The following is a 25,015-nucleotide window of genomic DNA, read 5'->3' as shown; positions in this document are numbered from 1 at the left end:
ATTGGCTTCCTATCCTGGAGGGTCTTAAAGGGCAGGATACAGCGTCTAAGCCTTGGCTTATAGCTCTTTGAGTAGCTGTTTCATCTTTCCCAATGGACTTAAACTAACTGAGATCAGGATTGAGTCTAAGTCACTTTTGTATTCTCTAGAACACTTGCATGAGCTCCACAGTTAGGTAGAAGCTACATATATATATATGCCCTTTGAAAAAACTGTTTCTACTGGAATGAGCATTGTTATGTAAAATATACGAAATCTTCCACAGTTAGAGCACGAGACAGGAAGTTGATGGATCTGACTGGGCTTTCACCTCTGACTCAGTGTGTGACTCTGGGCAAATGACTTAATGGCTCCATGCCACAGATTTTTCATCTGTAATAAAAAGGAAAACAAGTATCTAATGTACTTCACAAGGACACTGAGAAAATAATAATAATAAAAAATGGATCTCAGGAAGAGTATTTTTATTGGGGAATCACTTGTTCTCAGAGGAAAGGCCTAGGCTCTGGGTTTGAACCTCAGTTGAAGTGTGACCTGGGGCCAGTCGTTAGCTTCCCTGAACCAATTTTTGACTCTAAAATGGGGCTAATAACAATTATTTCAAAGTGCTTTTGTGAAATTAACATCATGTTTGTACAGATGTTAGTCCAGAACCTGGCTAAGCACCACAAGTTAACTATTATTATTGTTACCTCTATAGGAGCAAGGTCCTTCCTGGCTCTTTTTCTATAAGAAAAAGCATTCCTTCCCCAGTCAGACCCCATTCACAAGGTTGAAGCAGAAGAAAGTGCTTTCAACTCTTCGAGATGGGCGCCGCAGGAACACTAATCCTGTCACCCAGGGCGACAGAGCACAGCCCCCGGAGCAAAGCCCATCTTCCATTTGCTTTCCCTTCCTTTCTGGGAAAGCCGAGCTCCCCTAACGTATACGGTTGCATTATTTTCCTGCCTCGCCGAGTCGCTGGCCCCTCTCTGACTTCTCCCGGGATCCGCTCGGTCGTGCGGGCCCCGCCGCAGACAGGCGGCCAGGACGGGCGTCTCGGTGCCTCCACGCCCCATTCCCCCCCAGCGCTCCCGCCGGCCGCTGCCCGCTCCCAGGCCGGGGCCCCCGCGGGCACTGACGCGCTGGGGGAGGAGCGGTTTCTCGCTGCGTGCCTCTCAGGAGCATTACGGCAGGGCTCGTTCCCGGCTCGGGCCGCCAGCCTCAGCCTCCCGGGTCCGGAGCTGGGACTGGCGGAGGCCGCGAGGGAAGGAGCGCGAGCGAGGAGCCACGCGCCGCCCGTCCGCGCCCAGACCGCCGCCGCCGCCTCCGCAGCCATGGCCGAGCGCCGCGCCTTCGCCCAGAAGATCAGCAGGTAAATCTCGGGCGTGGGGCGCGCCGCTGCAGCTGGGGGCAGAGCCGGGGAGTCCTCCCGGGCCGGGCCTAGGAGGCGGTGGGTGTGGCGGCGCGGGCGCCCGGATCCCGCGGCCTGGTCCGCGGCTGAGCGCCGGGGCGGAGAGGGCTCGCACCGCCCTCCGACCCCTGCTCCAACCGGCACCCGCGGCCAAGCCCTGCTCGTGGGCGCGGAGATCCCCGCACGCAGCGCGCCCGCGCCCGCCCGCTCTTCGGTGGCCCGGGCCTGGAGTTTCGCGGCGGCTTATTGAAGGCGGGGGCGGGGGTTTTGTAGCCTGCCGGTAGGCACTTCCCAGATTCTTTGTGTCCCCAGCCCCGGGCTGACTGGGGGCCGCCGCGGCCTTCCGCCCCCTCCTCCCCACGCCCACCCCGTTTGCTCCCAGAAGAGTGCGGGGCCCGGGCCCGCCCTCCCATCCACCCCAACAAAAGGTTCGGCGTGCGACCGGCTGCCGGCCGTGGGAGGCCGGCCCTTCTCGCCGCACCCTGCCTGAGAAATCTGACAGGAATCCTCTTTGCAACCAGGGGCCCGAGTGACTGGGCTTGGGCACGTAGAGTGTAAAACGTACGGCCAAATGAAAAGTTGAGAGCTCGTGGTCTGCACCTTCGGTGTGCGGCTACCGAGTCTCTCAGGAATTGTAGGTTGAAGATTGGTTTTAATAGCATATGAATTTCAGTGTGCGCCTGTTTCTCTGAGCTCCAGAGGAAGATGGATGATAGGCAGTGTTCTTTATACACTGGCCCTGTGATTCATATTTTAACAGTTTGGAAGTAAGCAAGCGATCAAGGTTGAGGTTTGCAAGGCTTTACCTTCGTGTGGTGGGCAGGTTGCCACCTTTCTGTCCTCTGCAAAACTAAAAATTGAATTACGGCGAGGAGTCTAATATTTGTGATTTCATTGTGGAATATACTGATGTATAAGACATTAGATATTTATAGTTACAGTAATACAATTTATGTTATGATGTCCCAAGAAAAGAAACATTCGAATGCATTGCTTTTTTGACAATTGTGTTACTGTGGGTCTAGATCTTTTTAGTTTTTATCTAAATAAACTTTAAATATTTAAACTTAAATATTTAAAGATACAGAACTTAAGTGTTTAAAGATATTAGAGATTTTTGGACCTACCAAAGAGGTCCTTTCTTAAATGATTGAACATCCATAGTGTTACTCTATTTTGGCATATTTTTATTTCAAACATCATCTCTGATTTAAGCTTTGTGCTTAATTGATTTTCTTTTGAACACTGAACATATTTCATTTTCTCCTTAAGAGGCAAAATAGCAAGTGCTTAAGAGCTTGGGCTCTATTGTCAGACCAAGACATGGGTTCCGAATCCTGTTACTTTGCCAAATTAGTTAAGCTGTCTTTAAATTTTAGTTTCTTCATCTGGAAAATGGGTGTAACAGTACCCAGCTCATAGAGTTGTTCTTAACAGTAGGTGGTGTAATTTGTCGTAAAGTGTTTAGCATAGTGCATGGCCTATATTGTCACTGAACACTACAAAATTAGTACATCCCAGGGAGTTGCGATAGACTTAATGGGAAATTGTTTTTTTAAGTAAAAAATTAGGTTTTGTTACTGAAAGCAGTGCCATTTAAAGGAAGATACATTACTTAACACACATGCTTAGTATTTATTTATCCTTAGTAGAACCGAAGGTTTATCTCTGAAAACACATTAATCAAGAAAGTACACATTAGGGAGTTAGATATGAATTATATACAGTGTTCTCCACAGTTTGTCCTCAGATGGGACAGCACAAAACAAAAAAATACTCAGTTTTGCAAAATGACACAAAATTCAAATTAATATGGTTTTTGTAAAGTTATGAAATTAAGGCAGTGGAAATGAAGAGACATGCATTGACTGGAGAAATACATAGGAGGTAGACATGGTCATGATTGTGGCTGACTGAACATGGAAGGCAAAGAAGATAGAAGAGCCTGGGATGACATCCAAGTTTCTGACTTGGGCAACCAGGTGGATGATAGAGGCAATCACTGAGGTAAGGGAAGAAAAGAGGAAGGAGGGTTTTGAGGGTGGGAAATGTGGTGGGATGGAGATGATGATTCATTTTTGGACATGTTGATTTTGAGGTGCTCATGGAGCATTCACAGAGAAATATCTGTTAGGTTGTTGGTGTAAGTTTAAGGTAGTAGAGAGGCTGGGTTGGAGATCTAGATTTGGGGGTCATTAGCAAGTAGATTGTACGTGAAGCCAAAGGAGTAGATAATATAGTCCATAAGAAATGTGTAGACTTAATTTTGAGGGAAGACCCAGGACAAAACTGCTTTAGATGATGCATTATTGTCTGCTTATTGTGAATTAAAGGTACTTTCCTCCTTGTTACCAAATATGGCTGAATAACACTTCTGAATAAATTGTTCTGCTTCTTAGTTTCCTGCTAGAGGAAGTATAGCACAAACTTTGGAGACAGCCTAGGTTTGACACTGAGTCAAACTGCCCTTCATTGAGTAAACTTGGGCAAGTTTCTTCACCTCACATTCTCTATCTATAAAATGGGTAACAGTAGGACCTACCTTATAAGGTTGTTGTAAGGATTAAATAAATCAATATCTGTAAAGTGCTTAGAACAGTGCTTTGTATAAGTGCCCAGTAAGCTTTTTATTATTACAGTATTTATAATATGGCTTAGCATCTGTCCTTGGAAGTGATAATCCTTTTTATGATGTGCATATGTGAAATTTGTTGTTCTGTGAAAAGCTGGTTGCTATTTGAAACCTTATTTTTAAAACCTAACAATTGTTCATGAAACCTTTACTTTAAAAAGAATTATACTGACCTCTGTTCTGGCTCAGTCATTTCCTAAACCCTTTGTGTTTAATGCTGTTCTTTTTTGACGCTGTGATTTCTTAAAGCTGTTTATTTTATATCAGTAGTACTATTTATCTCAGTTCATCAGAGAAAAGCAGCATGTATATTTTGTCCATGTCAAGGATTGACTCTTGTCTGTGTCTTATTTTTTGATTTTTTGAGAACAAGGCACATGCATTGTTAACCTTTATAATCACCACCTAGCATATAGTTGGTACAATTTATGGACTGTTGACTGTAGATTGATGACCTAGGATTTTGCTCAGATTATTTTGTCCTGTCACTTGATATTCAGCAGTAATGATATGCTTAAAGCTTTTTTTTCCCTACGTTTTCATCTTCATAACCCAGAAAGGCAGAAGATGGTAAAGCATATAGGTCACTTTGCACAGGTTGAAATTCTGCCTATAACACATAATAGCTGTATCGTTCTGAGCAGTTGATCTAACATTTCTGTCTTGGTTTCCTTATCAGTCAGATGGGGATAAAAGCCTCCATAGAGTTAATATAAGATTAAATAAGTTAATATGTGTAAAACACCTATAACTATGCATGAAACATAATAATCATTCAAAAAATGTTAGCTGCTGCTGTTATTATTCTTGTTATTTGTTGTTATTATTATTCCCATAATCCAGATGAGGAACTGAGATCTACAGAGCATGAGATTATTTGCCTGAACTGGGATTCAAACCCTAGTCCTCTAATGTCAGATCTTACTTTCTTTTTATTTGACTATATTTTCTTTCTGTGAAATGTTTTCTGTAGTACTTCCAGATTTTCTAACAGTGCCACTGCTAGCATCCCCATAATTACTCTTGCCGTTTTATTCTTTCCTTTGTTAATTTGGTATCATTTTGCTGCCTAAGAGACAGAATTTAATGAAAGGCTTTCATCAGATCCTTCTTTGGAGGAAAATCTTACATGAGAAGGATTTCCTGGATATAGGCTGCTTTATAACCTCAGTTGGTGTTTTTGGTCTTGACTTTGTTCATAACTTGACTGGATAGGCCTAATCTTTCAATCTGCTGCATGAATTTTTTTTCGATTCATATCTCACTCTTGATCAAAGTAAATCCTTTACACACGCATAGTGTCAACTACTTTGGTGCTGTCTCTTACATCACTTAGGATACATTTACCTGCCTGACCTTTTCTTGTATTTATCTCACTAACTCTAAATGCTGAATACCTAACCTGTTTCTTGCTCCTGAGCTTCACAGTGGTTTAGGAGACTATAAGAGTCCAGAATTGATCTTTTATTAATTAATTGTCTTTTCATTTGACATGAGGTTTACTCCAAATCATTTCTTTGTTTTCCTACCCCATCTCTTACTGAAAAGTCAGAGACCATTTAAGTGAATCCTTCATTTTAACCTTGGCATACTACTATCCCAGTATGTCATTTAGTCGTCTTTCTCTTAAGCCTGGAAAGTGTCTTGTCCCTAAAGCTTTCCTATTTTCTTGTTCTTTGGACCCCATTCCTTGCCACCTTCCTCAGAACCTTCATCTCATAATTTTCCCTTTCCTTTCTGGCATCTTTAATCTATTCATTTCTATGGGCTTCTTTTTAAGTCTTAACCTTAAGTCTTATTTATTACCCCTTCTCATCATGAAACAAAAAACCATTGAGTCTTGTTGTGGCATTTCTATTGCCAAGCAATCATTCTGTTTTCTCTTCTAGTCCCCTGTCTCACATATATGTGGTATAGTGTAAACCACTTCTGGCTTGTTCTCCTCATCAAGCCTTGGGCTATATGGTTATGGTACCTTATGTGTATTTGAATTACAGAACTCTTGAGGATTAGAAACCTTTGACCTTTTTCTTTACTTCATTATTCATTTCATGAGCTACTATTTTGTTTTTGTTTTTAATTTCTCATGCTTGCCTATCCACTTGGCCCCCCTATTTTATACTGCTTTTCAGAGCTCTTTGATGGCTAGTCTAGGTCTTTTGTCTCCAGTGCTTAGCACAGTCTTGTGTAAACTCAAGACACGGAAGAAGTGTTTGAATGAATGCCACCCTGCCACCTTGGAGCATCTTTCCTTACCTCACTTCTGGATGACAACAGTAGGGTCGGAGCTGATCTAGCCTCTCTTTCCTCTAATTCAAATATATGGCAAATGAAGTTTTCCTAGAACAGCTTTTATCATGTCATTCTTTTGTTCAAGAATATATAGTGTCTCCTTAACAGTGTTAAATGCAAGCTCTTGCTTGCATGTTAAAATAATCTATAATCTGGTCCTTCTCTTGTTGATTTAGTTCTCTTACTTTCTGATTAGTCAGTCAGGTTTTTTCACTGTACCCCCACAAATGCTCTGCTCATGTTCGTCTCTATAACTGTTCTGTTATTTTTTCTTTTTGACATGTCCTTCCTCTTTTCTAAATCTTACCCTTTTCTTCAGCTGCTCCCATCCACTATCCTTACTTCTGGGATAACCATTTCCTTGCTTGCCTTTATACTTACCACCTATGAATGCATTCCTAAGCAATATAATTTTTTCTGCTTTTTAATTCATTTGACTAGAATCATGAAGTACGTTTGTATGCTTTTCTGTCTTGATTTTGCTCAAAATTAGTGAGATTCATGCATGATGATACAAGTAGGTGAAGTTCATTCATTTTCATTGCTTTATATTATTTCACTGTATAAATATACCACAATTTTCCATCCCATAGTAGGAGGACATTTGGGTTGTTTCCAGTTTTTGACTATCAGAAACCGTGTTCCTGTGAACATTCCTTTACATATATTCTAGTACACGTTCTCTAGGGCATACGAACATGTGAAATTGCTTGCTCTTACAGGGTCTTTCATTGCTTGTCATAGCAGCTTTGTTTATCATCAGATTTATTAGATAATGCCAAACTGTTTTCTAAGATAGCTGTTTTATACTTTACATAGTTGCTATCATTTGACATTGTCAGCATTTTCATTTTTGCCAGTCTGGTATATGTATGATACTATCTTATTGTAAAAGTTTTAGTTTAAATTTACTTGATTACTAATGAGATTGAACTCTATGTTTATTGACCATTTGAATTTACTCTTCTGTAAATTATCTATTTAAATCTTTTGCCATTTGCCTCCCTTTGATTTTCCCTTTAGGTTCTGTCTTTTTCTTACTGATTTGTGTGTGTACTTTGTCCATTTAGCATATTAGTTATTTATTGATTATGTGTGTTGCAGATATCTTTTCCCACCCTGTAGTTTATTTTTGACCTTTTTTATGGAGTCTTTTGAAAACTTAAGTCTCAGTTTTAATTGTCTTTTTTTCTTAATAGTACATTTGGGGTCTTCTTTATGAAATATTTTATTACTTTGTGGTCATTAAGTATTTTTATGTATTACCATATACTTTGTAGTTTGCCTCTTTTGTATTTAGATTTTTATTCCACCTGGACTTGATATGTCCGTGGTGTGAAATTTTGGTTTTCTTCAAAATGGGTTATCCTTCCCCCATTGACCTACCCTGCCACCTCTGTAATAGATCATGGTCCTTATTTTCAAGTCGTTTTCTGGGTTCTGTTTTGTCCCATTGGTCTGGTTATGCATCTTCTCATCAGTTATAAACAATTTTAATTATAATGTCTTGGAATTCAGTAAAATAAGGCTTCCCACCTTTTTAAAAAGTGTCTTGGTTGCTCAGCCCTTTGAATTTCCATGTATGTTTCAGAATCTACCAGAAAGCAAATGAAAAATCACTGAATTCTATTAAAATTTGATTGGGTCTGCGTTGAATGTATATATCAGTTTGGGGGAGAAATGACATCCTTATAAATGTTTCCAATCAATAATCATGGTGTATCTCTCCATACAATGAAATGTTATAATTTTCTCTGTAAGGCTCTTGCATATCTTTTGTTAGATATATTTCTATCTATATAACAATTATATTTAACTATGTACCTTGCTAAACTCTTGTTAATTTTAAAAATATGTCTGTGGATTCCTTTGCATTTCTATGTGGACAACCATATCATCTAGAAATCGTGAATTTTTGTTTCTTCCTTTCCAGACCTAACAATGGATTTTTTTTTGTCTTGCTCTGCAGACTATTATCTTATATTACTATGCAGATGATTATCATTTCTATCTAACATTTTATTAATTTTGAACATTCTCATTTTATGATCTATGTTTCACCTAACATTAAGCCTGATGGGTGCTGTAGGTTTTCTATAGATAGTCTTTCAGTCTGGGTTTCCTAGAAAACAGACTGAGACAAGGATTAAAAATTGGTACCTTATCCTGGGAGACATCCCAGGGCATCAGAAGACAAAAGGAAAGTGAGGCAGAGAAGGATGGGAAACAGTGTGAAAACAATGTGAGGTGATACCCTGTCTCCTTGGTCACTGCCTCATGAAGCTGGAGATAGCTTGGTTGCACAAGTTGTGTTTGGACAGAGGAGCAGTTCCTCAGATCAGTAAATGGAAGTCTGAAAGAGAGGAAATTGATCTACCTGCTTTTCTCCTACATTCTGTTTTCCATTAGTCAGTTCATCTCCTCAGAGAGTTAACTTTTTCAGTGGCTTTATACAGAGGAGACTTTCTGGTTGCAAGTGACAAAAACTCAAATCAGATTAATTTGCACATACAAAAAAGTATTGGCTCATGTGACTGAGTACATCAGGTCCAGGGCTACACATGATGTCAGTAGGCCCCTTATTTTCGTGCCTTTCCACTCACTGGTTACAATGAGAGTTGACAGCCCCAGGCTCAAATCTTACCAGTTTAGTTCTGGCAGAAGATATACAGTTGGTTTGGCCTGGGTCACATGTCCTTCATTATGGCTTGGAGGAGAGATGTTGTGGTGTCAGCCCCATGTACTCTCAAGGAATGAGTTCCTTACCAAAAAGAAGGGGTTTCTAACCAAAAGGAAGGTAAGAGTGCTGCTCACAGCAAAACAACTGATGTTCTTTAAAATTAGTCATTTTTAAGTTCAGTATTACTATTAATATATATATACTATACAGTCAGCTATATCATCTGCTAAAATTTAAATTTAAGTGGTGAATACAAACAAAAATTCAAAGAAAACCATTGTAACATGGTGCTAGCTGAGGATCCATTGTGCTTTAGGTTTGTTAAGTTTAGCTCTGCCCTTAATGCCAACATGTAGCCCTCCCAAGGTCTGCTTGTGGTGTTTTTCAGCTTTCCCATGCTTCTTTCGGCATCTGCACGCTGCATCATGAGATGTTCTGATTTGTCCTGTGGCATCATAAAACTGAACTCCTTCACTTCTGTCAGCCATTTAATGATTTTCATAAACTTTGCTAAAGATACTGGGATTGTGGGAAGGGGTCTCAATGTGCAGAATTTCCTTAGTGATTCCACACCAATTCTCCTCTTATTGATGTCATCATCTTCTCCTCTTTTTCTTTCTCCAACTGGTAAGCAGTTTATTCCCCTAATCCTAACTGATCAATTCTAACCATACCCAGGTTTTTTTTTGTTAAAGACAACTTTATTGAGGTATACTTTATATGCCATAAAATTAATTCACTTTAAGTGTACCATTCAATGATTTTTTTTTTTGCCTTTAGTTAGTATTTGGTTGGTCTGCTTTCTTTGCTGTGATTTTATTTTCTCTGGTGACGTCTGTTTAGTTTTAGGAGTGCTCCCGTCTAGAACAGTCCCTCTAAAATACCCTGTAGAGGTGGTTTGTGGGAGGCAAATTCCCTCAACTTTTGCTTGTCTGGGAATTGTTTAATCCCTCCATCATATTTAAATGATAATCGTGCTGGATACAGTATCCTTGGTTCAAGGCCCTTCTGTTTCATTGCATTAAATATATCATGCCATTCTCTTCTGTCCTGTAAGGTTTCTGTCTAGAAGTCTGATGATAGCCTGATGGATTTTCCTTTATAGGTGACCTTTTTCTCTCTAGCTGCCTTTAAAACTCTTTCCTTGTCCTTGATCTTTGCCATTTTAATTATTATGTGTCTTGGTGTTGTTCTCCTTGGGTCCTTTCTGTTGGGAGTTCTGTGTATTTCCATGGTCTGTTCGATTGTTTCCTCTCCCAGTTTGGGGAAGTTTTCAGCAATTATTTCTTCAAAGATACTTTCTATCCCTTTTCCTCTCTCTTCTTCTTCTGGTACCTCTATAATACGGATATTGTTCCTTTTTGGATTGGTCACACACTTCTCTTAATATTGTTTCATTCCTGGAGATCCTTTTATCTCTCTCTATGTCAGCTTCTATGCGTTCCTGTTCTCTGATTTCTATTCCATCAATGGCCTCTTGCATCTTGTCCATTCTGCTCATAAATCCTTCCAGAGTTTGTTTCATTTCTGTAATCTCTTTCCGGGCGTCTGTAATCTCCCTCCGGACTTCATCCCTTAGCTCTTGTATATTTCTCTGCATGTCCGTCAGCATGTTTATGATTTTTATTTTGAACTTTTTCAGGAAGACTGGTTAGGTCTGTTTCCTTCTCTGGTGTTGTCTCTGTGATTTTTGTCTGTCTGTAATTTTGCCTTTTCATGGTGATAGAGATAGTTTGCAGAGCTGGCACAAGTGACGGCTGGAAGAAATTCCCTTCTTGTTGGTTTGTGGCCTTCCTTTCCTGGGAGAACAGTGACCTCTAGTGGCTTGTGCTGGGCCGCTGCGTGCAGAAAGGGCTTCTGATTCTTGCCTGGCTGCTGTGGAGCTTATCTCTGCTGTTGCTGTGGGCGTGACCTGCCTCGGGCTACTGCTCCGATATGGTGGAGCCACGTTGGAGGGGGAACGGCCAGAAGGCTATTTATCTCCATGAGGGGCCTCCGTGCTCCCTGCTGCCCAGGGGATTAGAGTGCCCAGAGATCCCCAGATTCCCTGCTGCTGTACTAAGTGTCCCGGGACATTTCTGTCTGGTTTTGGGGTCCCTGTCCCTTTAAGACTTCCAAAAAGCACTCACAAAAAAAATAATAATAATAATAAATTAATTTAAAAAAATGCCACTTGCTTTTCTTTGTCCCCGGGTGCTGGCCTCAGGGACCCGCTCACAGGTCTTGCTGTCCTGTTTCCCTAGTATCCAGGACCCCATGCATGCACTGTGTCTGCACTCTGGTCCGGATGGCTGGGGCTGGGTGTTTAGCAGTCCTGGACTCCCTCTCCCTCCCCACTCCGACTCCTCTCCTCCCGCCGGGAGCTGGGGGGAGGGGCGCTCGGGTCCCACCGGGCTGGGGCTTGTATCTTACCCCCTTCGCGAGGCGCTGGGTTCTCGCAGGTGTAGATGTGGTCTGGATGTTGTCCTGTGTCCTCTGGTCTCTATTCCGGAAGAGTTGTCTTTGTTATATTTTCATAAATATATGTGGTTTTGGGAGGAGATTTCTGCTGCTCTACTCATGCCGCCATCTTGGCTCCACCTCCAGCTTCATTCAATGATTTTTAGTAAATTCATTGAATTGGAAACTGTCATCTACAATTCAGTTTTAGAGCATTTCCATAACTCCAAGAATCCCTTGTGCCTGTTTATAGTGACTCCCTGTTCTCACCCCAAGGTCCCAGGCAACCACTAATATACTTTCTGTCTCTCTCTTTCTAGATTTGCCTTTTCTGAACATTTCATATAAATGGAGTCATACAATATGTGGCCTTTTTTGTCTGGCTTCTTTCACTTAGCATAATGTTTTCATGATTCATCCATGTTGTAGCATGTGTCAGTACTTAACTCCTTTTTATGGTTAAATCATATTCCATTGTATGTATGTACATAGCACATTTTGTTTATGCATTTGTTAGTTGATGGACATTTAAGTTTTGACCTTCTGGCTATTATGAATAGTGCTACTATGAGCATTTATGTACAAGATTTTCTTTGAACACCTGTTAGGAGTGGAATTGCTGGGTCATGTGATAATTTTATATTAAATTTTTTGAGGAACTGCCAAACTGTACAGTGACTATACATTTTTGTATCCTCACCAGTGATTATGAGGGTTCTAATTTCTCCACATCTTTGCTAACACTTGTTATTGTCCTCTTTTCGATTACAGACATTCTAATGAATATGAAGTGGCATTTCATTGTGATTTGGTTTGCATTTCCCTAATAATTAGTGATCTTTTTCTTGTGCTTACTAGCCATTCCCCTATCCTCTTTATTATTATTATTCTTTTTTATTAAGGTATCATTGATATATACTCTTATGAAGGTTTCACATGAAAAACATTCTGGTTACTACATTTACCCATATTATCAAGTGCTCCCCATAACCCATTGAAGTCACTGTATTTCAGTATAGTAAGATGCCACAGAGTAAAACTACTTGTCTTCTTTGTGCTACACTGTCTTCCCTGTGAGCACCCCTCTACACCATGTGTAACAACCATAATACCCCTCAATCCTCTTCTCCCTCCCACCCCACACACCCTCCTTCACCCACCCCTCACCTTTGGAGTCTGAGTCTCCTGCTGTTTTGTTACGCTGTTATACTCCACAAATGAGGGAAATCATTTGGAAATCATCTTTCCCCACCTGGCTTATTTCATTGAGCATAATACCCTCTAGCTACATCCATGTTGTTGCAAATGGTAGGATTTGTTTTCTTCTCATGGCTGAATAGTATTCCATTGTGTATATGTACCACATCTTCTTTATCCATTCATCTACTGATGGACACTTGGGTTGCCTCCATTTCTTGGCTATGTAAATAGTGCTGTGATAAACATAGGGGTGCATGTGTCTTTTTCAAACTGGGCTGCTGCATTCTTAGGGTAAATTCCTAAAAGTGGAATTTCTGGGTCAAATGGTATTTCTACTTTTAGTTTTTAGAGGAACCTCCATACTGCTTTCCACAATGGTTTAACTGATTTACATTTCTATCAGCAGTGTAGGAAGGTTCCCCTTTCTCCACATCCTTGCCAACATTTGTTGTTGTTTGTCTTTTGGATAGTGGCCACCCTAACTGGTGTGAGGTGATATCTCATTGTGGTTTTAATTTCCATTTCTCTGATGATTAGCGATGTGGAGCATCTTTTCATGTGTCTGTTGGCCATCTGAATTTCTTCTTTGGAGAAGTGTCTGTTCAGTCTCTCTGCCCATTTTTTAATTGGATTATTTGCTTTTCATTTCTTGAGGTACATGAGCTCTTTATATAATTTGGATGTCAACCCCTTATCGAATATGTCATTTATGAATATATTCTCCCATACTGTAGTATGTCTTTTTGTTTTATTGATGGTGTCCTTTACAGTACAGAAGCTTTTCAGCTTGATATAGTCCCACTTGTTCATTTTTGCTTTTGTTTCCCTTGCCCAGGGAGATATGTTCATGAAGAAGTTGCTCATGTTTATGTCCAAGAGACTTTTGCCTGTTTTTTTCTGAGGGTTTTATGGTTTCATGACTTACATTCAGGTCTTTGATCCATTTTGAGTTTACTTTTGTTGTATGGGCTTAGACAATAATCCAGTTTCATTCTCTTACATGTAGCTGTCCAGTTTTGCCAACACCAGTTGTTGAAGAGGCTGTCATTTTCCCATTGTATGTCCATGGCTCCTTTATCATATATAAATTGACCATATATGCTTGGGTTTATATCTGGTCTATCTAGTCTGTTCCTTTGGTGTATGTGTATGTTCTTGTGCCGATACCAAATTGTCTTGATTACTGTGAGTTTGTTGTAGAGCTTGAAGTCAGGGAGTGTAATTCCTCCCACTTTATTCTTCCTTCTCAGGATTGCTTTGGCTCTTTGGGATCTTTTGTGGTTCCATATGAATTTTAGAACTGTTTGCTGTAGTTCATTGAAGAATGTTCTAGGTATTTTGATAGGGATTGCATTGAATCTATAGATTACTTCAGGCAGGATGGCTATTTTGACAATATTAATTCTTCCTATCCATGAGCACGGGATGTGTTTCCATTAATTGGTATCTTCTTTAATTTCTCTCATGAGTGTATTGTAATTTTCAGAGTATAAGTGTTTCACTTCCTTGGTTAGTTTTATTCCTAGGTATTTTATTCTTTTGGATGCAATTGTGAATAGAACTGTTTTCCTGATTTCTTTTTCTGCTAGTTCATCGTTAGTGTATAGGAATGCAACAGACTTCTGTGTATTAATTTTCTATCCCACAACTTTTCTGAACTCAGATATTAGATCTAGTAGTTTTGGAGTAGATTCTTTAGGGTTTTTTATGTACAATATCATGTCATCTGCAAATAGGGACAGTTTAACTTCTTCCTTGCCAATCTGGATGCCTTTTATTTCTTTGTATTGTCTGATTACCATGGCTAGGACCTCCAGTAGTATGTTGAATAGAAGTGGGGAGAGTGGGCATCCTTGTCTTGTTCCCGACCTTAAAGGAAAAGCTTTCAGCTTCTCGCTGTTAAGTATAATGTTGGCTGTGGTTTTGTCATATATAGCCATTATTATGTTGTGGTACTTGCCCTCTATACCCATTTTGTTGAGAATATTTATCATGAATGGATGTTGAATTTTGTTGAATGCTTTTTCAGCATCTATGGAGATGATCATGTAGTTTTTGTCCTTCTTTTTGTTGATGCAGTGGATGATGTTGATGGATTTTCAGATGTTGTATCATCCTTGCATCCCTGGGATGAATCCTACTTGATCATGATGGATGATCTTTTTAATGTATTTTTGAATTTGGTTTGCTAATATTTTGTTGAGTATTTTTGCATCTATGTTCATCAGAGATATTGGTCTGTAATTTTCTTTTTTTGTTGTGTCTTTGCCTGGTTTTGGTATTAGAGTGTTGTTGGCCTCATAGAATGAGTTTGGGAGGATTCCCTCCTCTTCTACTTTTTGGAAATCTTTAAGGAGTATGGCTATTAAGTCTTCCCTAAATGTTTGACAAAATTCAGCAGTGAAACCATCCAGTCCAGGGATTTTATTCTCAGGTAGTTTTTTGATTACCAATTCAATTTCTTTGCCGGTAATTCATCTATTCAGGCTTTCTGTTTTTTCCTCGGTTAGCCTTGGTAGGTTTTATTTTTCTAGAAAGTTGTCCATTTCTTCTAGGTTATCCAGTTTGTTAGCATATAATTTTTCATAGTATTCTCTCATAATTCTTTGTATTTCTGTGTTGTGTGTAGTGATTTTTCCTTTCTCATTTCTGATTCTGTTTATGTGTGTAGACTTTCTTTTTTTCTTGATACGTCTGGCTAGGGGTTTACCTATTGTCTTTATTTTCTCGAAGAATCAGCTCCTGCTTTCATTGTTTCTTTCTATTGTTTTATTCTTCTCGATGTTATTTATTTCTGCTTTAATCTTTATTATGTCCCTCATTCTGCTGACTTTGGACCTCATTTGTTCTTCTTTTCTAGTTTCATTAATTGTGAGTTTAGCCTGTTCTTTTGGGATTGTTCTTCTTTCCTGAGGTATGCCTATATTGCAGTATATTTCCCTCTTAGCACGGCCTTCGCTGCGTCCCACAGATTTTGCGGTGTTGTATTATTGTTGTCATTTGTCTCCATATATTGCTTGATCTCTGTTTTTATTTGGTCATTGATCCATTGATTATTTAGGAGCATGTTATTAAGCCTCCATGTGTTTGTGGGCTTTTTCATTTTCTTTAAATACTTTATTTCTTGTTTCATAACTTTGTGATCTGAGAAGCTGGTTGGTACAATTTCAATCATTTTGAATTTACTGAAGTTCTTTTTGTGGCCTAGTAGATGATCTTTTCTTGAAAATATTCCATGTGCACTTGAGAAGAATGTGTATCCTGTTGCTTTTGGATGGAGTGTTCTGTAGATGCCCATTAGGTCCATCTGTTCTGTTGTTCAGTGCCTCTGTCTTGTTATTTTCTGTCTGGTTGATCTGTCATTTGGAGTCAGTGGTGTGTTGAAGTCTCCCAAAATGAATGCATTGCATTGTATTTCCCCCTTTAAGTCTGTTAGTATTTTTTTCACATATGTAGGTGATCCTGTTTTGGTTGCATAGATACTGATAATAGTTATATCCTCTTGTTGGACTGACCCCTTTATCATTATGTAATGTCCTTCTTTGTCTCTTGTGACTTTCTTTATTTTGATGTCTATTTTGTCTGATAAAAGTACTGCAGCTCCTGCTATTTTCTCACTATTAGTTGCATGAAATATCTTTTTTCATCCCTTTACTTTCAGTGTGTGTATGTCTTTGGTTTTGAAGTGAGTGTCTTGTAGGCCGCATATAGATGGGTCTTGTTTTTTCCTCCATTCAGTGACTCTATGTTTTTGATTGACGCATTCAAAGCATTTACATTTAGGGTGATTATCAATAGGAATGTACTTACTGCCATGGAAGGCTTTAGATTTGTGGCTACCAGTGGTTCAAGGGTAATTCCCTTACTATCTAACAGTCTAATTTAACTCACTTCGTATGCTATTACAAGCACAACCTAAAGATTGTTTTTTTTTCCTCCTTTTTCTTCCTCCTCCATTCTTTGTATGTTATGAATCATATTCTCTACTCTTTGTCTAGCCCATGGGTGACATCTATTTAGTCTTAGGAATACTCCCATCTATAGGAGTCCCTCCAAAATGCACTGTAGAGGTGGTTTGTGGGAGGTAAATTTCTCAGCTTTTGCTTATCTGAAAATTGTTTAATCCCTCCTTCAAATTTAAATGATAACCTTGCCAGGTAAAGTGTTCTTGTTTCGAGGCCCTTCTGCTTCATTGCATTAAATATATCATGCCACTCCCTTCTGGCCTGTAAGGTTTCTGTTGAGAAATCTGATGATAGCCTGATGTGTTTTCCTTTGTATATGATCTTTTTTCTCTCTGTAGCTGCTTTTAAAAGTCTGTCTGTATCCTTAATATTTGCCATTTTAATTATTATATGTGTTGATGTTGTCTTCCTTGGGTCCCTTGTGCTGGGAGATCTGTGCATCTCAATGGCTTGAGAGACTATCCCTTTCCCCAGATTGGGGAAGTTTTCAGCAATTACTTCTTCAATGACACTTTCTATCCCTTTTTCTCTCTCTACCCCTATTATGAGAACATTGTTCTGTTTGGATTGGTCACACAGTTCTCTCAGTATTCTTTCATTCTTAGAAATTCTTTTTTCTCCCTGTGCCTCAGTTTCTTTGCCTCTTCTCTCATTTCTATTCCATTTACTATCTCTTCTACTACATCTAATCTGCTTTTAAAATCCCTCCATTGTATGTTTCATTTCAGATATGGAATTTCTTAATGATTGAATCTCTGTCTTAAATTTGTTCTTGATTTCTTGAATGTTTTTCTGTACCTCCATAAACATGTTTATGATTTTTATTTTGAACTCTCTTTCAGGAAGATTGGTGAGTTCCATTTCATTTGGCCCATTTTCTGGGGTTTGTGAGCTTTTGGTCTGAATTGTGATCTTTTGACACTTCATATTTCTATGTGGTCCCCTCTGTTGCCCAGAAGCTCCAGTATCTGGACCTGCTCAGTCCCTAGAGTGAGGTTGGGGTTTGTAGGGAAGCAGAACTGATTCCTGGGGGAGGAAAGGTCTGTTTCCTGATTCTCGTCTGCCCTGCCTGTCTCCTATATCAGAACCAGTGGGCTGAGTACATAGGTGTAAACCTCTGTGTTTCGTGTCTCTAGCTGTTGTAGGTGGGGGCTTCCTCTGGCTTGCCTGATGCCAGAGCAGTGACTGCCAGTTTACAAGCCGGTGCTGTCAGGCCAGGAGGAAGGTGCAGCAGGCTGCGTATCAGTGGGGTCCTCGGAGCTGAGTAGCCAGCCAGGGGGATGGAGCGCCTGAAGCTCCCCAAAGTTCTCAATCTGCTGGGCACAACATGCCCAGACAACCTTGTCCCCCTGTCCATCCTCCCGCTCAGCAAGCTCTGTGCAAACCCTGCCCCTTCAGCAGCCGTCTTTCTGCTAGGGAGCATCTCAGATCTCCTGCCTTTCCCTTGTCCCAGAGTGGCTGAGTGTGGATCCCGGTCTCCACAAATGGCCATAATCTGTCTCTGAAGCACTCCGCCTGTCCCAGCTCCCCATCCTCCTGAACATCACACAGTGTAGGTTTCTGCTCGCAAAGCAGATCTCCAGGGCCAGGTGTTCAGGAGTCCCAGGCTTCCACCCCCTCCCTACTCCATCTCTCTTCTTCCCACTGGTGAGCTGGGTTGGTGGAAGGGCTCGAGTCCCGCCAGATCAAGGCCTTCATAAGTTACCCTGTTTTGTGAGGTCTGCTCTGTTTGTGAGGTCTGTGTGCAGTCTGATGCAGCCTTCCTTCCTGTTGCTGTTTTAGGGTTAGTTGTATTAACTATATTTTCACACTGTCTGTGGTTTTGGGAGGAGTTCTGTGTCTCACCTCTCACACTGCCATCTGAATCCAAGAGTCTAAGTTTCTTTTTTGTGGTGTCTTCACCTGGTTTTGGTATTAGAGTGATGCTGGCCTCATAGCATGAGTTTGGAAGTATTCCCTCTTCTTCTACTTTTTGGAAAACTTTAAGGAGGATGGGTATTAGGTCTTCACTAAATGTTTGATAAAATTTAGCAGTGAAGCCATCTGGACCAGGGTTTTTTTTTCTTAGGTAGTTTTTTGATTACCGAGTGAATTTCATTGCTGGTAATTCATATTGTCAGATTTTCTGTTTCTTCCTGGGTCATCCTTGGAAGGTTGTATTTTTCTAGAAAGTTTTCCATTTCTTTTAGGTTGTTAGCATATAATTTTTCATAGTATTCTCTCATAATTCTTTGTATTTCTGTGGTGTCTGTAATGATATTTCCATTCTCATTTCTGATTCTGTTTATGTGTGTAGACATTCTTTTTTTCTTGGTAAGTCTGACTAGGGGTTTATCTGTTTTGTTTATTTTCTTGAAGAACCAGCTCCTGCTTTCTTTGATTCTTTCTATTGTTTTATTCCTCTTGATTTTGTTTACTTCTGGTCTAATCTTTATTATGTTCCTTTTTCTACTGACTTTGGGCCTCGTATATTCTTCTTTTTCCACTTTAATTAATTGTGAGTTTAGACTTGTTCATATGGGATTGATCTTCCCTGACGTAAGCCTGTACCAGTATATTTCCCTCTCAGCTTGGTCTTCGCTATGTCCCACAGATTTTACAGTGTTGTTATTGTCATTTTTCTCCATATATTGCTTGATCTCTGTTTTTATTTCGTCATTGATCTATTGGTTATTTAGGAGCATGTTGTTAAGGCTCCGTGTGTTTGTCAGCTTTTTTGTTTTCTTTGCATAATTTACTTCTAGTTTCATACCTTTGTGATCTGAGAAGATGGTTGGTACAATTTCAGTCTTTTTGAATTTTCCAAGGCTCTTTTTGTGGCTTAGTATATGATCTATTCTTGGAAATGTTCCATGTGCACTTGAGGAAAATGTGTATCTTGCTGCTTTTGGGTGGAGTGCTCTGTAGATGTCTATTAGATCCATCTGTTCTAAGATGTTGTTCGGTGCCTGTCTCCTTACTTATTTTCTGTCTGGTCAATCTTTCCTTTGGTGTGAATGGTGTGTTGAAGTCTCCTAATGAATTGCTTTCTATTTCCCCCTTTAATTCTGTTAGTATTTGTTTCACATATGTAGGTGTTCCTGTGTTGGGGGAATAGATATTTTTAATGGTTATATCCTCTTGTTGGACTGACCCCTTCATCATTATTTAATGCCCTTCTTTGTTTTATGACTTTCTTTTTTTTGAAGTCTATTTTATCTGATGCAAGTATTGCAACTCCTGCTTTTTTCTCTCTGTTAGTTGCATGAAATATCTTTTTCTACCCATTCATTTTTAGTCTGTGTATATCTTTGGGTTTGAACTGAGTCTCCTGTAGGCAGCATATAAATAGGTCTTGTTTTTTTATCCATTCAGTGACTATGTCTTTTGATTGGTCCATTCAGACCATTTATATTTAGGTTAATTATCGATAGGTATGTACTTACTGACTTTGCAGGCTTTAGATTCGTGATTATCAAAGGTTCAAGGGTAGCTTCTTACTATCTAACAGTCTAATTTAACTCATTTAGTGTACTATTACAAACACAATCTAAAGATTCTTTTTTTCCCCTCCTTTTTCTTCCTCCTCCATTCTTTATATATTAGGTATCATATTCTATACTCTTTGTCTATCTCTTGACTGACTTTGGGGTTGGTTGATTTAATTTTGCATCTGCTTAGTAATTAATTGGTCTACTTTCTTTACCGTGGTTTTATTTCTTCTGGTGATAGCTGTTTAGCCTTAGGAACACTTTCATCCATAGCAGTCCCTCTAAAATAAATTGTAAAAACTGTTTGTGGGAAGTAAATTCTCTCAGCTTTTGCTTATCTGGAAATTGTTTAATCCCTCCTTCAAATTTAAATGAAAATCTTGCCAGGTAGAGTATTCTTGTTTTGAGGCCCTTGTGCTTCATTGCATTAAATATATCATACCACTCCCTTTTGGCTTGTAAGGTTTCTGTTGAGAAGTCTGATGATAATTTAATGGTTTTCCTTTGTATGTGATCTTATTTCTCTCTCTGGCTGCTTTTAATAGTCTGTGTTTATCCTTGAATTAATCATTTTAATTATTATATGTCTTGTCTTTCTTGGCCTTTATGTTCAGAGGTCTGTACACCTCCATGATCTGAGAAACTACCTCCTTCCCCAGATTGGGGAAGTTTTCAGCAATTACCTTCTCAAAGATACTTTCTTTCCCTTTTTCTCTCTCTTCTTCTTCTGTTACCCTGTAGTGTGAATATTGTTCCTTTTGAATTGGTCAAACAGTTCTCTCAATATTCTTTCATTCCTAGAGATCCTTTTCTTTTTCTATGCCTCAGCTTCTTTGTATTCCTGTCCTCTAATTTCTGTTTCATTTACGATCTCTTCTACTTCATCTAATCTGCATTTAAATTCCTCCATTGTATGTTTCATTTCAGATACTGTATTCTTGAACATTTGTATGTCATTCCTGAATTCCTCCCTGAGGTCTTGAATATTTTTCTGTAGTTCCATGAGCATCTTTATGATTTTTATTTTGAAATCTCTTTCAGGAAGATTGACGAGTTCCATTTCACTTGGTCCTTTTTCTGGTGTTTGTGGGATTTTGGGTTGAACCAGGTTTTTGACATTTCATATTTATAGATCCTGCCCTCTACTTCCCAGAATCTCTGCTCTCTGAAGTTGCTCAGCCCCTGGAGTGATGATGGGGTCTCAGGGGAGTGGTACTGGTGCCTGTTGGGAGGAAAGAGTTATTTCCTGCTTCCTGGCTGCAGTGCCTATCTCCACTGACAGAGCCTTTGGGCCGAGCACACAGGGAGAATGCTCTATGGTTTGCACTTGTAGCTGCTGTAGGTGGGATTGCTCTCTCGCTAACCTGGTGCAATGACTGGTATAGCTGTTTTGAGAGCCAGTGCTGGCCAGGAGGAAGGTGCAGCAGACTGTGTATCACATTGTGGGGCCTCAGAGCTGCATAGCCAGCCAGTGGAATGGAGTGCCTGAAGCTTGTAAAAGTTTCCAACCTGCTTGGCAAAGTGCGCATGGACAACTTTGTCCACCTGTTTTTTCTCCTGAGCTTCAAGCTCTGTGCAATCCTTGCTCCTTTAGCAGCCCTCTTGCTGTTAGGATGTCTCTCAGACTGCCTGTCTTTCTTTTGTTCCAAAGTGGCCTGTTGTGGATAAGTGTTTTCTATAGCAGCTGGAATCTCAAGTCTTAGTATTCTGCCTGTCTTAGGTTTTCAATCCCACTAGTCTCCAGATCACCATGTAATGTAGGTTTGTGCTCCCACAGCAGATCTCCAGGGCTGGGTGTTCAGCAGTCCTAGGCCTCCACCCCCTCCCTGCGCTATTTCTCCTCCTCCCGCCAGTGAGCTGGGGTGGGGGAGGGGCTTGAGTTCCTCAGGATCCTGGCTTTGGGACTTTACCCTTTTCCTTGAGGTTTGCTGTTTTCCCCAGGTGTAGGCAGTCGGCCACAGCCTTCTTTCCTGCTGCTCTTTCAGTACCAGATGTATTTGCTATATTTTCATATTATATGTGGTTTTAGGAGGAGGTTTCTGTCTCACCTTTATGCCACCATCTTTAATCCCCGTTCTCCTATCTTCTTTATGAAATATCTATTCAAATATTTTGCTCTTTTTTAAATTGGATTATTTATCTTATTTTTAAATTGTAAGAGTTATTTATATGTTCTAGATACAAGTCCTTTAGTAGATATATGATTTCCAAAATTTTTTCTTTTTCTGATTTGTTTTTCATTTCTTGAATGGGGAATTTTGAGGTACAAAGATTTAAAATTTTAATGACGTCCAATTCAACAATTTTCTTTTAAGGATCATCGTTTTGGTGGTGTTATTTAGGACTGCTTAATACATGATATAGAAGATTTCATATTCTATTTTCTTTTACAAGTTTTATAGTTTTAGCCCTTATTCAGGGTCATGATACATTTTGCATTAATTTTTGTGAGATGAAGGTCTAAATTCATGTTTTGCATGTGAATGTTCAGTTATAATACTGTTTAAAAGGCTGTCCTCATCTCATTAAATTACCTTTGTCAAAAATCAGTTGGCCATAAATGTAAGAATTTATTTCTTGACAGTCAATTCTGTTTCATTGATCTGTGTCTGTCTATCCTTACACCAGTACCACACTGTTCTCTGTGATCTCTGTTACTTTATAGTAACTTTTGAAATCTGGATGTATAAGTCCTCCTACTTTTTACTTCTTTTTTAGAATTGCTTTGCCTATTTTGGATGTTTTGCATATCCATAAGTGTTGCCAATTTCTGCAAAAAAAATTGAGATTTTGATTATGATTACATTGAATCTGTAGATTAGTTTGGGGAGAATTGCTATCTGAACAGTATTGAGTCTTCAAATTCGTGAACACGGTCTGTCTTTTAATTGTTTAGATCTGACTTGATTTCTTCAAAGTTTTAAAGTTTTCAGTGTACAAGTCTTACACTTCTTTTGTTAAATCTGTTTCTAAGTAGTTGATTGTTTTTGGTGTAATCATGAATAGAATTAAAAATTATTTTTGGTTTGTTCATTGGTGTATAGAAATGCAATTAATTTTTGAATATTGAACTTGTATCCTATGACTTTATTGAACTCACTTATTCTAGTGGTTTTAACATCTAGTTCCTTAGGATTTTCTGCATATAGAATCACGTTGTCTGTGAGTAAAGACAGTTTTATTTCTTCCTTTCCAATCCAAATGCCTTTAATTTCTTTCCTTTCCTTTCCTTCTTTCCCCTTTTGCACTGGCTAGAAACTGCAGTACATTGTTGAACAGGAAGGGTGAGAGGAGACATCTTTGCTTCCTTCCCAATCTAAGGAGGAAAGCATTCAGACTTTTACCATTAAGTATGTTGTTGTTTGTAGGCAAATGCTATAGGCAAGGGAAGTAGGAGACAAAGTTTTGGGAAGTATTTGAGTTAGAATTAACAGGACTTAGTAACTGATTGTATATAGCAGGATATAAGTTGTATGCTTGTTGGAAAGGAGATTCTGGCTTTATTATTATGAAGTAAGGTGGAATTGAAGATAAATTATCTCCTTTTGGGAGGATTGACCTTTTTACAGTAGAGGTTTTTTTTTTACCCCCTGAATTTTCTTTTTAGTTGCTGATTTCAGATCAGTGTTTAGTTTTTCTAAATGCTAAATTTTGGAAAATTATTTTCTGTAGTTGTGCTTTAATATGTTCTATATTTTAGTTGAGGAATTTGAGATATAATGAAGTACTATAGATCAGACTGATAGGGACATCTAAGTCTCTTTAATACAAAGCTTACAAATCTTTGGCTTAAATGTTATACCAAAATAGTGTCAGATGGGACACATGAGTCATTGACATCTTTTTTTTTAATCCTCCCAAAAAGGAGCTGTGTCTGAAATGTTAAGTTTATTATATATAGAAAGACTATTTCTGTTGTTTGGTTTCATAAATTAACCTGTAGGTTTATTTGTTTTCTTGGGCCTTTAGTGGTTGTAAAGTTGACCTTACTTTATAAAGAATTTATCATAGACTAATTTGCAAGTGGCAGTGCCTCAATAAATGGGAGTTTATTTAGTCATCCATGAAATATAGGAAACAGATCATAACAGTGTGGTGGATATTATAGTGTCTCTATTATTATGTTAGTATATTCACTAGACATTTTCACTGGGTGTCTTTGACCCAGTGAAATAGGCTGTATTTTGGAGAATAGAGAAATCATTCATATGAATTATAGCTAGAATCATTTGCTTACCTTTGGAAACTTGCTTCCATAGAAAGAGTCCTTAGAGTTTTATGGATCTGAATTCAAACCCTGCCTCTATCAAATCTTGAGAGTTACTTTATTTTTGAGATTTGTCTAAAAATATCTATTTTTTCTGATTATAAAATAATATATGGTGCTGCAGAAAATTTGGAAATATGAAAGACCCCAAAGAGAAAATCAACCATAATTCTTGATTTAGACAAAATCTCTCATGGAGCTTACATTCCAGTGATGATCTTTGCAAATGTCTAAATGACTACCAATAGACTGGTTAAATATGTACCAGTTTATTCATATCACAGACTCTACAGCAGATAAAAAGAGCACTGTTTAAGAGTGAAGGCTCTAAGTTCATTATCTTGGTGCTATTCCTTATTGGTTATGTTCCCTTAACCTCTTAAAACTTTAATACCCTAATAGTGTGCTTCCTAGGATTTTTCTGAAGATTAAATAAGGTTTAACAAATGTAACACTTCCACAGTATCTGGCACATTATTAGTGCTTGATAAATATTGCTTGAGTATTACTAATTTATGTGCTGATATGGAAAGATTCCCAAGATAGAGTGTTAAAGTATATAATATAAGGTATCAAGAAAAGGTTTCTGTATGATCTCATATGTGAACATCAGAAAATAAGGATTTCGTATATACATGCTGATGTGTAGACATCATTTTCTTGAATGATACCTAGGA

At 39.0% G+C, this 25,015-nt stretch overlaps 1 protein-coding gene across 11 annotated transcripts in view; it reads left to right on the top strand.

Moving 5' to 3' along the window:
• The first annotated feature begins 791 nt into the window (after positions 1-791).
• Positions 792-25,015, top strand: part of DOCK7 (dedicator of cytokinesis 7) — a 241,399-nt gene continuing 217,175 nt past the window's right edge. For all 11 annotated transcript variants that reach the window (XM_073234059.1, XM_073234057.1, XM_073234056.1 and 8 more), the window contains exon 1: positions 792-1,354. In XM_073234059.1, the coding sequence (XP_073090160.1) occupies positions 807-1,354 (548 nt within the window). In that variant the 5' untranslated portion in view covers positions 792-806. The remainder of the gene's footprint in view (positions 1,355-25,015) is intronic.

The sequence above is a fragment of the Manis javanica genome, chromosome 4, assembly GCF_040802235.1.
Source record: "Manis javanica isolate MJ-LG chromosome 4, MJ_LKY, whole genome shotgun sequence".
Taxonomy (NCBI): Eukaryota; Metazoa; Chordata; class Mammalia; order Pholidota; family Manidae; genus Manis; species Manis javanica.
Note: the sequence above shows the minus strand (reverse complement) of the source record. Positions and strands in the feature narration are given on the sequence as shown.